This window comes from Macaca nemestrina, chromosome X (genome assembly GCF_043159975.1).
Source record: "Macaca nemestrina isolate mMacNem1 chromosome X, mMacNem.hap1, whole genome shotgun sequence".
Lineage (NCBI taxonomy): Eukaryota > Metazoa > Chordata > Mammalia > Primates > Cercopithecidae > Macaca > Macaca nemestrina.
This window is the reverse complement of record NC_092145.1, coordinates 141,353,863-141,370,842: the sequence shown is the minus strand read 5'-3', so window position 1 is coordinate 141,370,842 and position 16,980 is coordinate 141,353,863. Positions and strand designations below refer to the sequence as shown.

Sequence of the window (16,980 nt, the reverse complement as noted above, 5' to 3'; positions counted from 1 at the left end):
CTGAATAGAGCCTCTTGTTGCTTTGGTGTTTGTCTCTGTGTGTGCTTTCATCATTGGCTGAGCCACGCTGTTAACTCGCAGTGAACCAATAACTAGAGAAAAAAGATTTTTCCCATTGACCTCTCGACATATATTGGGAAACAAATTTTTTGATCCGCGTTCAAGTAGACAGGGCAGAATTTTCCAACTGCTACGTGATCTTTTAAAGACAAGTTAGTGGCAGACAATTTACAGAAACCAGGTGTTCTGTCTTTTGGCTCTGAGCATGCTGCTAATCTTCATCATCTCGTGTACTGAGCGAGGGCTGCAGAGCTGTAGCACCGGCAGGACTAGGCGCTCGATGGTACCGGGCGCTGCAGTGCGAAATCTAGGAAGGCGCCTTTCCCGCGGCGCCCTGGAGGCGGGACCCCAGCTTCCCACGCAGGCGCTCTCAGGTCCCGCCTCCTCACCCGCCCGCCGCGTGGCGTCGGAAAGAGCGCTCAGCCCCTCCCTCTCTGGCGCTGATACCCAATGGGCAGCCGCAGGCCTTTAGCGGGGGCGGAGCACCCCCTGGACGCCGTTCTGGTTGGCCCGTGGCCCGGCGCAGTGCATGACGTTATTATGACTCTATCACGTCGCGCTGCGACTGAGGCGTGGCGTCTGCTGGGGCACCTGAAGGAGACTTTGGGACACCCTCGTCGTGCCTCTTGGGTTGTGAGGAGTCTTCGCTGCCGCCAGTGCCTGTGCTTCATGAGGAAGATGCTCGCCGCCGTCTCCCGCGTGTTGTCTGGCGCTTCTCAGAAGCCGGTGAGACCTCCTGGGCGGCCGGGGTGGGGCGCGAGCGGGGCTGAGGCGGGGCCGGAGGGCGGGCCGGGCCGGGCCACCCAGAGCTGGGTAGAAGGAGCTAGGGGAGCCGGGGAGCCTTTACTTCGCCCCCACGCCCTGCTTTCCGTTCCTGGCCTCAGCAGAAGCGACGCGGACCGGGATCCTGCCAAGGTCCCTGTGGACTTCCCCCTTCTCGACACCCCGCTGCCGCCGCCGGGCCCAGCTGTGCGCCGGGCGAAGTCAGTGTGCTCAAGAGGTGCCTGTTGGTTTACAGGACTCGGAAAGGGTGGCCTCGGCCTCCTTCGAGTCTCCGATTGACCCTACTCATTTCAGATCTTCCTAACTTAATTTCTCTTGACCGAGAGGCTTTGTAATAGCGTAGAATCTGGAGACGGAGTGGCTCCGTTCAAACAGCACCCTCACCATTGACTAACCCTGTGACCTTGAGCAAGTTTTTAAACTTCCCGGGGACCCGGTTTCCTGAAATGTTTGCGCTAAGTGGAGTTAATCTCTGAATGGAGATAAGAGTTATCTCTGAAATGTTATCGGTTATTAAAATGTTATCAGTTAACTCTAAAATGGAGTTTTAGAGTTGTTTTGGGGTTGTCTTGAGGATTCAACGAGTGACACGTGTGGATACGATTCCAAATAGCACCCGGCACATAATCGATAGCATGTGTGTTGAATAGTGTTATTTATTGAGTGTCCCGTTCGGTATACATTTCTTGAACACCTGTGCTCAGTTCTGAGGCGGGTTCACAGAGGGTCAGCCTCTTCAGAAACAAACTTCCTCCCCTTCCCTCTCCTTCAACATCTGAGCTTTTCTTGGCAGTGAGTTCAGGAGTGCGGAAGCAGAACTCAGAGGACGCTGCCCTCCCCTCCCCTTACCTACACATTCTTGGGGTACAAGTAGCTAAAGCAAACAGCAACGATGCTTGAGGGGCGGGGGGTAGAGTCCAGCACTATTTCATGGCCTCAGCATTTAGAGGTGCCCAACACCTAAGCTTCTAGCATTCTGACCCCTAGGCACAGTGAGGTCGTGTTCATTGGTGTAACTGCAGGCCTCGGGATTCTGGTAATTCCCCCAGGACTTGATACGGCTCTAAGTACAGGCAGAGATTGTCAAAAGGTAAGAGGTATGCCCCTCTAGGAATCCTGTTGCCTAAAATAATGACAGAACTGCCGGGTGCGGTGGCTCAAGCCTGTAATCCCAGCACTTTGGGAGGCTGAGGCGGGTGGATCACCTGAGGTCAGAAGTTGGAGATCAGCCTGGCCAATGTGGTGAAACCCCATCTCTACTAAAAATACACAATTAGCTGGGCATGGTGGCGGGTTCCTGTAATCCCAGCTACTCTGGAGGCTGAGGCAGGAGAATAGCCTGAGCTCAGGAGGCGGAGTTTGCAGTGAGTGCCATTACGCTACAGCCTGGGCGACAAGAGCAAGACTCCGTGTTTAAAAAAAAAAAAAAAAGTCATTCCCTTTGGGGATATCTGTGGGTAGAGGGCTGTACCGGTAGTTATGGGCTTAGAAACATCCTTCCTTTAGGCACCCCGATGTAGGTTTATTATTTCTTCTGCAAGTCAGGTTTATCGTTTCCTCTATCAGTTTGCAGGGTCTCCCCCCGCCCCCACCTTACAGTAGGAAGAAAATTGAATTCCAGATATGAAGTCACCTTAGAAAGTGCCCAGGTATCTTTCCACTTAGTGGTGTAAACTCTTCAGATAATTAGGAAGTTTTCTGTGTCACTCAACTTGTCGTGGACTAATTAGGAACAATTCCTGAAGCTTTTAAGGGTAGAACTAAAAGTTTCACCTTTATCTTTTTAAAGGGTGGAATAATTAACGTGTTGACTGTTTTTTGTAATTCTTCATACTTATGGATGTCTTTTTACTTAACTATAAGTAAGAAGATAGATCAAGGTTTTAATTTTTTATATCATACATGTAAAAAGACATTTTGTATATAAGCCTTTCACAAAAATCCTGACAGTAAACAATAAGCAGTGGCTCACCCAAATTAGGCAGACTTACTGAACTAGATTCCTACCATCTGTGTGATACTCCATGAAGGGAGGGATAAGTTTAGGCAGCTGGTCTGATGGCTGTGACACAAGTTAATCCCCTTAACCTCCCAAGATGCTGTGCGTTTTTTCCTTTTTCATTTTTTATTCTCCCTGGTATTTTTGTTTTGTTTGAGATAGAGTCTCTTTGTCACCCAGGCTGGAGTGCAGTAGCATGATGACAGCTCACTGCAGCCTCAGCCTGCCGGGCTCGAGCGATCCTCCTACCTTAGCCTCCTGAGTAGCTGGGAACATAGGCGTGCGCCACCATCACACCCAGCCAATTTTAAAAAAATAAATTTTTTTAGTAGAGGCATGGTTTCGCTATGTTGCCCAGTCTGGTCTCCATCTCCAGGCTCAAGCAGTCCTCCCACCTGGGCCTCCCAAAGTGCTGGGATTGCTCTCACTCTCTTAAAACCAGGCAGGTGGGGAGATTCATCTCAGGTTTAAAGATTGCCATTGTCTTATCAAAGAGTGTGTGTTGTGAAACTTTGAAATGAATTTCAAGATTGTGTTTTCATTTTTGAATAAGGTCTATAGTTTTCATAGTTCTTATTTCATGGAAGAAGACTGAATTGCATTTAAAATGTTATTCTTTGTTTTATTGTTTGCATTTCTGTATGACTTTTTGAGATCTTTACTGTGTTTTGGCTTTATAAGTGGTAGGTAAGAGTTTTAATTTACACTGTTAGAATATGGAATTTTTGAAACATTTTTCCTCTTCCACATGAATGATTCCTATGTATTTAGGAAGTTAAAGTTTTACTTTTTTTTAATTAATTTTTTTTTTAGGCTGGACTGCAGTGGCACAATCATAGCTCACTGTAGCCTCAGATGTGCGCCACCACACGTGACTAATTTTTTAATAATTATTTTTGTAGAGATGAGAGTCTCATTATGTTTCCCAGGCTGGCTTTGAACTCGTGGCCTCAAGTGATCCTCCCACCTTGGCCTCCCAAAGTGCTGGGGATTATAGGCATGAGCCACCATGCCCAGCCTAATTATTATTTTTTAAAATTTGAATGGGTTGTTCGTGGTCTCTGTCAGAGAGGAATCCCATTTAACAGAGAATCTTTTTATGACTCTCCAGAGAAAATGAATAGTAAACTTATCTTTTCAACAAGCTCTCAGAAATTACAATACACTCACACTTCTGATAGGACTTTTAGCTTCTTTAACTTTGCTCCTTTCACTCGTATCAGTGGTTCTTATTTTTGAGATACACAATAATGAAGCCAGGGGAGAATGTATCTAAGTAGCTTTCTGGCAGTCCTAATCTTTGCAGGCACAAGATTACGGGTGCGTGCCACAGCACTGGGCCCCTTCTTGCTCTTTATTGTATAGCATTATCCTGCCTCATCGTTTCAACTCTAGGATTGAGAAAGAAGTTACCTTTCCTCTGTTACTGTTTCCTGGCTGATTTGGACTCCTGCCTTCCAAAAACTGCAGTTTCTGTAGTTGTATTTGGAAATTTATTTCGCAATACAGTACATTTCTGGCCCCACAAAATAATTTATTAGTTGCCAAGAATAACACATCTGTTTGATGATTGCCAAATATAACCATTGATTTGCTGTTTCACCCTCTCTCAGCTTTACTTCTTCCTAAATTCCCTTCAGTTTTTCTGAGATACATTAGTGGACTGTCTCTGTCTGTAAGTTAACTGAAACACTGATTCTTAGTATTTCAGTTGTTTTCCTCCAGCACTGTCATTGTCTGTGTTTGTTGGCTTTGTCCTATAATGGTCTATTGAGGGATGAAGAGATATGTAATTAGCTTTCTGCCTATTGGCTTGTACACTCCAGCATATACTTGGCAGATCAGTCTTAACTCTTCTCACCAAGATCCAGTCCACTGCTGGATTACGTAAAGTATGAACACATCAAATGTGCTTTTTATGGAGAAATTATGTTGGTTTACATGTCAGTGTGTGAGAATATGGCAGAAGGGAGTTAAAATAGTACGATAATACTAACTGGATAAATACTGTCATCTAACCTAAACCTTAGCCATTACATAGAATACTTTTGCTGTGAGCAGGTTTGCTCAATTGTAAAACTGGAAAGGAATCATTTCTTGCCTCCTCCCAAGCTTTTTACCTCCAAACAGTGACAGCCACCCAAACGTCAAGAGAACAGTGTTTTAGAGAACGTTTCTTTCTACTGGGGCTTCAGGAGGAGCCTACCCAAGATTTAGGCTGTTCGAATTATAAATTATAAAACAGCTGGCTCAAGCACATTGTGTTTAAGTCAGAGAGTGCTAAGTATCTTTTCTTTTGTCTTGTCTCCCTAATGTATTTATCTCATACTTCAATCAATTTAAAATATTTTTTCTTACAGATCCAATTTGATAGAAGAGTCAACTTTGCCTGGAGTGGGGATTAAATCATAGTTTTATTTGAAGTATAATTTTGGCTTGCTCAAAATGAACAGTATCTGGTTATGACTAGAATGGCATGAACAGGTCTGACGCGGTGGCTCACGCCTGCAATTCCAGCACTTTGGGAGGCCAAGGCAGGTGGATCACCAGAGGTCAGGAGTTGGAGACCAGCCTGGCCAACATGGTGAAACCCTGTCTCTACTAAAAATACAAAAATTGGCCGGGCGTGGTTGTGGGTGCCTGTAATCCCAGCTACTCGGGTGACTGAGACAGAAGAATCACTTGAACCCGGGAGGTGGAGGTTGCAGTGAGCCGAGATTGCGCCACTGCACTCCAGCCTGGGTGATAAAAGCAAAACTCTGTCTCAAAACAAACAAACAAAAGAATGGCATAAACAAACACAGCTCACAGATGATCTAGTCTCTTTAGCCACTAATTTCATTATATTCTCAACTATAATTTCTTTGAAAACAAAGGATGGGTTTGGTTTTTGCCCCTCTTTGCACTGCTTGCCTTCAGATGGCGGGATGATCATGTTTCATTGGCCAAAGCATGAATTCATTTTGGAGGCTAAGAAAGATGCAAACACAGTGCACAGGGTGGAAGAGAAGCCTGTGAGTACGTTGGGGCTTATTAAATTTCCATAACTTCATCCTGATAACTGATTAATAGTTATACTTTCCAAAATAGCTGACAATTAAAAAGTACTGATTTGTTTGTATATTTTTGTCTTTTAAGGCAAGCAGAGTGCTGGTAGCATCCCGTAATTTTGCAAATGATGCTACATTTGAAATTAAGGTAAGAGGTGTTTTACTTTGTTAATAATTTTTTCACAGGTACACTCTGATATACAGTTTTACTTTTAGAATAGAACATGTTCAGTCATTTTCTTCTAAACGTTCAGGATCAGAGGTTCAGAGAAGCTTCACGAAAACTAGAATTTATTAGCAGCAGCTTGCTGTTGTTCTGTGGGGGGTAGGGGGAGGAGCTAGAAAATAAAAATAAAAGCTTATTCTAAAGTTTAGAAAGTAATTCAGTGAAATATTTGAATAAGAAGAGTCTTAGTTGTTTCTTTGAAGGTTCTTTCAACCTGTATCTCAGTTGGCTTCTAGGGGCTTTCAGTGAAAATCATAGAAAGATTTCCTTTCCCCAAGCCCCATCTCATTGCACAGTGAGGTTTATGGATTTAAGGAACAGAGGCGATATGAAGCATTACTAATGTGCTCCTTAGCAGTTTTTCAAGTTCAATATTATTTGCAATGGAATTAGATCTTAGAGTGGTCAACAGTGTTTGCAGTGTAGTATGTGGAGGATAATAACTACCTTATTCCATTTCAGAAATGTGACCTTCACCGACTGGAAGAAGGCCCTCCTGTCACAACAGTGCTCACCAGGGAGGATGGGCTCAGATACTACAGGATGATGCAGACTGTGCGCCGAATGGAGTTGAAAGCAGATCAGCTGTATAAACAGAAAATTATTCGTGGTTTCTGTCACTTGTGTGATGGTCAGGTGAGTGGTAGGGTTGTGATAGAACTGGGTTTTTAGGTACTGAAGTATGGCTTGTACTTATTGGGCTTTACCCTGCCTTATGTATCAGAAGAGTTTGAGGCTGGTAATGTAATTTTCTTTTATTTATTTATTTTTTTGAGACAATCTCTCTGTCGCCCAGGTTAGAGTATAGTGGTGTGATCATGGCTCACTGCAGCCTCTGCCCCCTGGGCTCAAGCAGTCCTCCCACCTCAGCCTCCCAAGTAGCTGGGACCACAGGTGCACACCACCAGACCTAGCTAATTTTTGTATTTTTTGGAGAGACGGGGTCTCACTGTGTTGCCCAGGCTGGTCTCAAACTTCTGGGCTCAAGTGGTCTGCCCACCTTAGCCTCCCAAGGTGCTAGGATTATAGGCGTGAGCCACTGTGCCTGGCTGAAGCCAGTATTTTAGAATTAAAAAGTAGAATGCCAAAACCTGCTATGAAGCTTAGGCTAAAGAATTCATTCACACATAACATTGCCAGTTTTCTGTACCTGTTCTCAGAGTTTTACTATTTTAAAACTTTCTGGCACTGTGATCACCTGTACTGTATATAATTTGGAGAGAAAGGATTAGTTTGTTTTTTGTTTTGTGGGCTTATGTCAAGGGTTATAGAATCAAATACCTATAAGGGCCAGCCAGGTAGAATAAATGAGTGAAGAAGGCTAGGTATACAAAACAGAATGGTGACAGGGACTCGTGCTGAACTGGGACCAGCATGCCCTACCCAGAGGAATGCCATGACTTGGTTCCAGCCAGTTGGTGCCATGTGGAAATCAGGGGTAATGCTTCCTGTTTTCCATGTCTCCAAGAGAAGGCGGAAGTCTGGATTTTCATGTGAAATTCCCCAGTGTTTTAATGTTGACATCTGATGTAGGATTTGCTTTTAGGTCATCATACAGGAGAAAGGAAGGAAGTGGCCCATGTGTGGGTTGCCAGTTTATTGCTTCTGGCTTGGGCCGTCCGCTCTGTATTTTGGTGGAAAATAGCTACTTTCTCTGGTTATTAATGACAGGTTCTACTAGCCCAAATATTTCACTACGGTCTAGGAAACATTTTTATTTAGAAACATGTATTGTGTTGCTTCATAGTTTCTCCTTCCTCTAACAGGAAGCTTGCTGTGTGGGCCTGGAAGCCGGCATCAACCCCACAGACCATCTCATAACAGCCTACCGGGCTCATGGCTTTACCTTCACCCGGGGCCTTTCCGTCCGAGAAATTCTCGCAGAGCTTACAGGTTTGCTGTTGATTCACAGAAAGGGGAAATTAGTGGATTAAGTTTTTAAATATCTCTCATTAAGATGCTATTTTATGAGTTAATATTTAAAGTTTTAAGTTTCTTTTTTTAACCCTCTCTCCTTTGGTGCTCTGGTACTTCTGTTGTGCTCTTGAGTTAACTGACCATTTGTGAAGTTCTCTGGCCCCTCAGGTAAAAGTTTAAAACAGGTTAGTGCTATAAAATCATAATAGGTTTGGTTATCATTCAAGCATGCCAGCAGAAGTCTAGCAGTCATAAAAAAGTAAGTTGGGTTGAAGCTTGGTATGTGATGTAAATTCTAGAAATCTTCTTAATATTCCCCTTTTCTTTGTCCCCCTTGACTATTTTTTTGTTTTGGTTTTTGTTTTGTTTTGTTTTGTTTTTTTTGAGACTGTGTCTCACTCTGTTGTCCAGGCTGGAATGCAGTGGTGTGATCTCAGCTCACTGCAACTGCCACCTCCCAGGTTCAAGCAGTTCTCATGCCTTAGCCTCCCAGGTAGCTGGGACTGCAGGCATGCACCACCATACCCGGCTAATTTTTGTATTTTTAGTAGAGATGGGGTTTCACCATGTTGGCCAGGCTGGTCTCCAACTCCTGACCTCAGGTGATCTATCTGCCTCGGCCTCCCAAAGTGTGCTGGGATTACAAGCATGAGCCACCACGCCTGGCCTGTTTTGTGTTTTTGAGACAGTCTTGCTTTGTTGCCCAGGCTAGAGTGCAGTGGCCTGCCTCAGCCTCCCAAAATGCTAGGATTATAGGTGTGGGCCACTGTGCCCAGCCCTTCTTCTTCTTTTTTTTTTTTTTTGTTTTGAAGACAGAGTTTCGCTCTTTTGCCCAGGCTGGAGTGGCTGGAGTGAAGTGGTGTGATTTTGGCTCACTGCAACCTCCATCCCCCAGGTTCAAGCAATTCTCCTGTCTCAGCCTCCCGAGTAGCTAGGATTATAGGTGCCAAACCACCACAGCTGGCTAATTTTTGTATTTTTAGTAGAGACCAGGTTTCAGCATGTTGGCCAGGCTGGTCTCGAACTCTTGACCTCAGGTGATCTACCCACTTCGACCTCCCAAAGTGTTAGGATTACAGGCGTGAGCCACTGCACCCGGCCCTCCTTGACTCTTGAACTATGGTTGTCCCTCCATATATCCAGGGGATTGGTTCTAGGACCCTTGAATATACCAAAATCCTCAAATACTCAAGTCCTGAAGTCAGCCTTCCATATCTTCGGGTTTGCATCCTGAGAATATTGTATTTTCAATCCATGTGTGGCTGAAAAAAAAAAATCTGTATAAGTGTACCCGTGCAGTTCAAACTCTGTTCAAGGATTGAATATATTTAGTGTACTAGTAGAGGAGAGGTCCTAAGATGTTGGTAACTGGTCAAAAAACCAAAAAAGTCTAGGGTACCATCTGGACTTTTGCTAACATCTGAAGGAAACTAAGTGACTGGAGAGTAGGAAAAGCTGGAAAGGTTGAAGCACATGGAACTAGTAAAAGGACAAGCAGAAACGTGTTTGCCTGGAGAGACAGGTACTTAGATGACTGAATTGGCCTCTGCGTTCTAATGGTTGAGCCACTTGGGGTGTGGTTTGGTTTGCTTTGTAGAGTTGGTTTGTGCTGCACATGTGTATGTTCTGCCATTTCCAGGACGAAAAGGAGGTTGTGCTAAAGGGAAAGGAGGATCGATGCACATGTATGCCAAGAACTTCTACGGGGGCAATGGCATCGTGGGAGCGCAGGTAGTCAAGGACGAGGACTGTGTGCTGCTTTAGATTTGGCCCTGGCCTTTGTCTTCAAAAACTTTCCCAGCCCCAGACAACTTTTCGTGAAGTAGTATAGCCATGTGCTGCACAGTGACACTTTGGTCAATGTCGCATATATGATGGTGGACCCATAAACTTATAATAGAGCTGAAAAATTGCTGTCACCTAGTGATGTTGTAGTGGCACAACACATTACCTTTTCTATGTTTAGGTACGCAAATATTTTGCCTACAGGATTCAGTACAGTCACATGCTGTGCAGTGTTGTAGCCTAGGAGCAGTAGGCTCTACCATACAGCCTAGGTGTGCAGTAGGCTGTACCTTCTAGGTTTGTGCATTACAGTATGGTGTTCACACGACAAAATAGCTTAGTGATGCAATTCTGAGAATATATCCCTGTTGTTAAGCGATGCGTGACTGTATTTTGGGGGCTTGGTTTGCTTTTAAAGACCTAGTGCTTCATAGCCTACCATTTGAGCGATGAGTTGAGTAGATTTGGATGGTGATTTATAATGTTTCCTTTTAGGTGTCTGCTATTTTATAAGTAAGCAAGAGCCTCTAGCAGTGGAGCCTACCTTCCCCTTCCTATTTGTATTTCAGTACATTGCCTTATCTTGTCAACTTCATTATGGAGTCCTTGTTCTCATCAGTTAGTGAATGATGAAGAATTAACAGCACAAAATTATATCCCAACTGTTTCTTTTCCTAATATATTAAGATTCTATTATGTGTTTTTTTAAAAAACCTACTTTTTTTTTTCCCCTTTTTTCTTTTGAAATGGAGTCTTGCTAAGCCGCCCAGGCTGGAGCAGTGGTGTGATCTCAGCTCACCGCACCTCCACCCCCGGGTTCAAGCAATTCTCCTGCCTCAGCCTCCTAAGTAGCTGGGACTACAGTTAAGCGCCACCGTGCCCAGCCATTTTTTGTATTTTTAGTAGAGGCAGGGTTTCACCATCTTGTCCAGGATGGTCTCGATCTCTTGACCTCGTGATCTGCCCAAAGTGCTGGGATTACAGGCGTGAGCCACCATGCCCGGCCACGTTTTATTTTTTAACTCTTGAATGCAGAAATGTTATTGCTTACTGGTTAAAATAGAACATAGTATTTATATATTACTTTACTGCTTCATTGAAAATATCGGGGGTGGGATAAACAGAGAGATGGGGTTGGAAGGAGAGTTTGTAGCAGCAGTGTAATTTCTGTGCCAGATTCTGACCAGGAGTTAAAATGCAGGGCATTGATATCTCCCCTCATGGATTTCTATGGTTCCTTTCTCGGTTGTCCTTAATGTTAGGTGCCCCTGGGCGCTGGGATTGCTCTAGCCTGTAAGTATAATGGAAAAGATGAGGTCTGCCTGACTTTATATGGCGATGGTGCTGCTAACCAGGTAATTATGTCTCTTAACTTTCCAATAACGGTCTTATTTTCAAAGTGTTTAATATTCACAGTTGAATTTCCAAAGCAGCAGCTTATTGCTTATTAGGTGAAATAGTAATTCCTATGGCTAGCTCAAATTTGGTTGACTTATGGCCAGATTAGAGAGTGACCTTTTAGCATTGTTTCACAAAAGACTTAGGGGGGCGCATTCCTGTGAAGGAGCTCACCTTTGCTCTATATCAGTGCTTGATAAAGGACCTCCCCTAACCTATTGCAAAATGATACAGACCCATTCTCTTGGATGTCAGCGCTGGCAGTGTCAAATTCGGGTAATAGCGTCTCAGTCCTAATTCAGTTTTTGTGCTTCTCTCGGTACCGAGTAATACCCAGTCTGTGGCCGGTACTCTGTGAAGCCCTGTTCTAGAGGCTGATTCTTAGGTGCTGGTTCACTCTGACTATCCAGTGGGCCCGATAGATTTCATACTGATCTTTTTTCCAGCGTGTTCCTTACTGCTAGCATGGCCCCAAAGAAACAAGTAGTAGTTGGTTTGTCATCTTCCTTAGTTGCAAGAGTATGATGCCTGCTGCTTCTCATCTGTCACCCACCCCGCTTTCCCTCACCATCCAAAGCTCGGTTTTTTGGTTGTTTTTTTTGTTTTGTTTTTGAGAGAGAGTCTTGCTCTGTTGCCCAGGCTGGAGCGCAGTGGCACGATCTCCGCTCACTGCAAGCTCTGCCTCCCGGGTTCACGCCATTCTCCTGCCTCAGCCTCCCAAGTAGCTGGGACTACAGGCGCCTGCCACCATGCCCGGCTACTTTGTATTTTTAGTAGAGACGGGGTTTCACCGTGTTAGCCAGGACGGTCTTGATCTGCTGACCTCGTGATCCACCCTCCTCGGCCTCCCAAAGTGCTGGGATTACATGCCTGAGCCACCGTGCCCAGCCCAAAGCTCGGTTTTAGAAGAGGAGGCTTTCTGTGCTTTATGAAAGCTTTCTGTGCCAGGCAGAGCAGCAGCTGTTACAGATGGAGGATCCTAGAGAAAGAAGCCAAATGAAACCCCTTTTCATAACTACTTCCAGGGCCAGATATTTGAAGCTTACAACATGGCAGCTTTGTGGAAATTACCTTGTATTTTCATCTGTGAGAATAATCGCTATGGAATGGGAACATCTGTTGAGAGAGCAGCAGCCAGCACTGATTACTACAAGAGAGGCGATTTCATTCCTGGGCTGAGAGTAAGGACACCTGTGGTGGGGCCGGGGCCAAGGCCAGGGGTATGTCCTTGTGCAGACCCTTGACAATCTTAGAAACATTGAAGAGTTTCGTTCTCAAACATAAGCAGGTGATGTGAAAGTAAAATGGTTTGGGGCAGCTGGATTCATGCTTCGCCCCTCCCGTTTATTAACAGGTGGATGGAATGGATATCTTGTGCGTCCGAGAGGCGACAAGGTTTGCTGCCGCCTATTGTAGATCTGGGAAGGTAAGACTCTAAAGGCCTCTGGGCTAATGACATTTATCTCTGGAAGTTCAAAGACTGCCTCCCGTGTGCCTGCTGAAGCTGTTAGTGGGTAGCTGCTAATTGAGGTGCACAAGATGGAAGCAGAGTGAAGCAAGCAGGGCTCCTTTGGGTAGCTTGGTCTTGGTAGCTCACCTGCTGGGAAGCCCACATTTCTCTCATTTGGGGGAAGTCTGTCCTGGTGCTTCCTCTGCTTTCGCCTGTCTTCATCATGACAACTACACTGCCTTTTTGTTAGGTTAATTCTGTCCCTCCTCCCCACCCCCCATTAATCATGAGTCCCTTGAAGGAACAGATTGGGGATCCCCGTAGTGTCCAGCATAGAATGTCATGTATACAATAGGCATTTAATATGTGTGTCTTACACAAACAGTATGGTTGAAGCTTGTAATCTTAGTCTTGCTCAGTCCTAAGGATCTTTCCCTTCAGTGTATGGCAGTGAGGGAGATGGTAACAGGGAGACTGGCCTAAAGAGGTTTCAGTTCCTTCAGCACTAGTATAGGCTTAGGAGGTTTGGGTGTTCTCCCTAAATTAGTGTTCCACAGCCCGGACACAAGGTTTCTGAAGTTGTCACTTCAGTGCCATACCATGTATGTTTGGGCAGTGATGCAAATGTCAGAAAGTGGGGAGACAGGGAAGTAAGGGTGGGATGTAGTAACATTAAATAAGAGCTAATGAGTAGAATGAACTAGAGCAGGACCAAGATGACAGCTTGGATACAATGGGCTGAGCAGTCTATGTCAGGACCCTAAGGCTGGGAGTGCCAGGCCCTGAGTGATGGATATTGACCCCACCTCTCCCAATTCCTGAAAAGAATACATGGGGGCCAGCCCTGGCTGGAGACATGGTGATTTGTAGAATGTATGACTTCCCAAACACATAACCTTCACAATTCTGAGTTAGGTGTTACTGTTTTGCCCATTTTGCAGACAAGGAAACTGAGCCACAGAGCAGTTAAAGGTACATAGCTACTCTTATCATGGAGCCAGCTCCCCACTCGCCCATTTTAACTACTGCACCAAACCAATCAAGGATCCTCAATGTTTCCCCATCCCTCAGTGTTCAGAGCCATCTCCTGGAAGTGGGCTAGTGTAGAATGAGCAAGCCACTTGGTGATAGACCCCAACTGGTCATACTCCCAGCAGAGCCTCAGGGTTTGGGTAGCAGAGGTTGTTGGTGCCTGTCAACTTTGTTACACACTAGCAGGATCTGTGAAGTAGAAGTGGCTGCCAGCCCCACAACACACTACGAGAAAGGAGCATGAGATGGAAATCTGCCTAGCCAATAGCAGGAGGCTCTAGAACATGCTCAAAGCCTTTTTTTTTTTTTTTGAGACAGAGTCTCGCTCTGTCCCCCAGGCTGGAGTGCAGTGGCGCGATCTCGGCTCACTGCAAGCTCCGCCTCCCGGGTTCATGCCATTCTCCTGCCTCAGCCTCTCGAGTAGCTGGGACTACAGGCGCCTGCCACCGCGCCCGGCTAATTTTTTTTTGTATTTTAAGTAGAGACGGGGTTTCACCGTGTTAGTCAGGATGGTCTTGATCTCCTGACCTTGTGATCCGCCCGCTGCTGGGATTACAGGCGTGAGCCACCGCACCCAGCTGCCTTTTTTTTTTCACAGGGTCTTGCATGGTGGCACACTCACAGCTCACTGCAGCCTTGACCTTCCAGACTCCAAGTAGCTGGGACTACAGGTACATGCCACCATGCCTGGCTAATTTTTGTGTTTTTTGTAGAAATGGGGTTTTGCCATGTTGTCCAGGCTGGTCTCGATCTCGAACTCCTGGGCTCAAGTGATCCAACCACCTCAGCCTCCCAAAGTGCTGGGATTACAGGCATGAGCCAACACACCTGGCCTTCAAAGCCTTTTTGATTCAAAACAAGCTGTTGGTAGATTGCCTTATTATAAATGAGAAAACTGAAATATGCAATCAATACATGAGAACAGATCAGTCAACCAATAAGAAATCCATGATACCTCAAAAGATCTGGTAAGAATACACTGGATGCTTAATAAAGGGCCTGCGTCTGAGGCCGTGGAGTGTCAGCCTGCTCTTCCCGTCATCGTTCCTAACTGCCTACCACTTCTGTTTTAGGGGCCCATCCTGATGGAGCTGCAGACTTATCGTTACCACGGACACAGTATGAGTGATCCTGGAGTCAGGTGTGCTCATGGGCACTGTGGTTTCCAGAGGGGGTGGGCTTTGAATGGTGTTACATGGCAAAAGAAACACATTTCAATATTTGCTTTTGGAGCTAGATACCAGTTCACTTCATGCATGCAGTTGTGTTGGCATCAAGTTACCTGAAAGCAGTGCCTCCTAATAAGAAAGCTTTACTGAAAATGCCTACAATGTATAGTGTGTGTGAGCACGAGCAGTGATTTTTAGAGTGTTATATACCTTAATTGTGCAGGAAAATTGTTACATAAAACAAGACCGATGGTAGTGTAATATCTTGGGGGCATTTAGCTTTTGTAGGCATTACCCCAAGTCCATGCATGGCATACTCCACCTGAGGAGGATCAGAATTTGGAGATGTTCTTCTGTCTGGTATAGAGCTAAGGGTAACTAGGTGTTCAATCCGTTCAAATACATCAATCAAAAAAGCTAGGTTTCACTAGAAAGGGATGAATTTTACTTTTTTGCTTAGCTCTGGCCTGTAATTCTGGAATCCCAGGGTTGACACAGTTGAATAAATAAGCCTTTGTAGAGTGGATTTCTAAGGGAAAATCATGTAGAGAGCACAGTATATGGAATAGATCCACTTTGTGTAAATCTGTTGTGGAAAATGGTAGAATCCTTTTAGTGTTACTTCAAATGATGTAAGCGTAAGATACATTGGTTTTGCTGGCTATGCTTCTTTAGGGGGGCTTAAGGGAGAAAGGCAAGGCACGTGGATTTCCTGCTTGGTGCTCTTAAAATCTATCACCACACACACCATCTCTGCTGTCCCCTCCCATGTATACAGGAGCCCAAATGGGTGGGATGAGTGACACTTCTTTAGACCCTTATGTCTAAGTCAAAGAAGCAAGCAAAAACTTGGCCCCTGTTGTCAGAATGCCAGGGAAGCCACGTGACTTACCAGCGTACGGTTTTCTAGAAGACAGCAGTAGTTCTTACAGAATGTTAGGCTGTGCTCTGGTATTTTGAAAGTATAACTCTGCCACTCCTATAGTGACATAGCATTGATGTGCCCCTTTGTTTCAGAAACACACTTCTGTATTTCACCTAATTGGGACAATCCAACCCCATGTCATATTTCATCATGCTGTCCTTGCTCTACTGGAACTGTTCTTACTGATCGATTACTACTTTTCCCTCCCCATAGTTACCGTACACGAGAAGAAATTCAGGAAGTAAGAAGTAAGAGTGACCCTATTATGCTTCTCAAGGACAGGATGGTGAACAGCAATCTTGCCAGTGTGGAAGAACTAAAGGTACAGTCACTTGTTTGTGGTGGTTTGAAGGTTGGCTTTTTTTGCCTCCCACAGAAAAAGTTGCCACCCCCTGGGTGGCCACAGCGTTTGGGTGGGTTCCTCCAAGCCCAGAAAGTGATGTGCCGGGGCATAAATAATTCCGAAGCCCCTCGGGGTGGGGGCTTTTCCTTTAGTTTCCTCTATTCAAAATTGTATTACTCTTTAGATTTTGGTGGACTGTAAACCACCATCACAGTGGCAAAGCCCCCACAGTAGCATAGTAGCATAATTCTTTTTTTCCTAAAAGTATACTGTGGATTTTTAATTCATAAAAAATATACACCCTAGAAATCTGTATTCCAAAATCTTCTGAATTAGCAACTGTTCATACTTAGAGTTACACCAGCAACAGGTCCTCCGTAGAACTCTGGTTGGTACCTAAACTGCTGTTCATTCAAAAACCTTTTACACTGTTACCTAATTTTTAGGAAATTGATGTGGAAGTGAGGAAGGAGATTGAGGATGCTGCCCAGTTTGCCACGGCCGATCCTGAGCCACCTTTGGAGGAGCTGGGCTACCACATCTACTCCAGCGACCCACCTTTCGAAGTTCGTGGTGCCAATCAGTGGATCAAGTTTAAGTCAGTCAGTTAAGGGGACTAGAAGGGGAGGTTATACCTTCAGGGGGCTACCAGTGTTCTCAACTTGGTTAAGGAGGAAGAAAACGCAGTCAATGAAATTCTTGTAAACTTCCATTAAGACTAAGTGTGTAGATTGAGCAGGTAGTAATTGCATGCACTTTGTACATTGTTGCATTAAAAGATTAATTATTGAGTGCTTAAAGATTATTTTTGACTTAAAATAGTTGAACAAATACTCTAATTAT

General features: G+C 44.9%; 1 protein-coding gene across 2 annotated transcripts; it reads left to right on the top strand.

Annotated features, from left to right (window-relative positions):
* Positions 1 to 616: 616 nt before the first annotated feature.
* LOC105478195 (pyruvate dehydrogenase E1 subunit alpha 1) lies at positions 617 to 16,928 on the top strand. 2 transcript variants are annotated; one of them, XM_071089000.1, is made up of 12 exons: positions 617 to 786; positions 3,175 to 3,288; positions 5,981 to 6,040; positions 6,581 to 6,754; positions 7,885 to 8,011; positions 9,675 to 9,766; positions 11,083 to 11,175; positions 12,244 to 12,399; positions 12,573 to 12,644; positions 14,774 to 14,841; positions 16,008 to 16,116; positions 16,584 to 16,928. In XM_071089000.1, exons 1-12 carry the CDS (start codon positions 730 to 732, stop codon positions 16,746 to 16,748), a joined length of 1,287 nt encoding a protein of 428 aa, XP_070945101.1. In that variant the 5' UTR covers positions 617 to 729; the 3' UTR covers positions 16,749 to 16,928. The 2 variants fall into 2 exon arrangements, with proteins under 2 accessions (XP_070945101.1, XP_011733593.2); XM_011735291.2 differs by lacking the exon at positions 3,175 to 3,288 and having other exon boundaries at positions 618 to 786.
* The last annotated feature ends 52 nt before the right edge of the window (positions 16,929 to 16,980 follow it).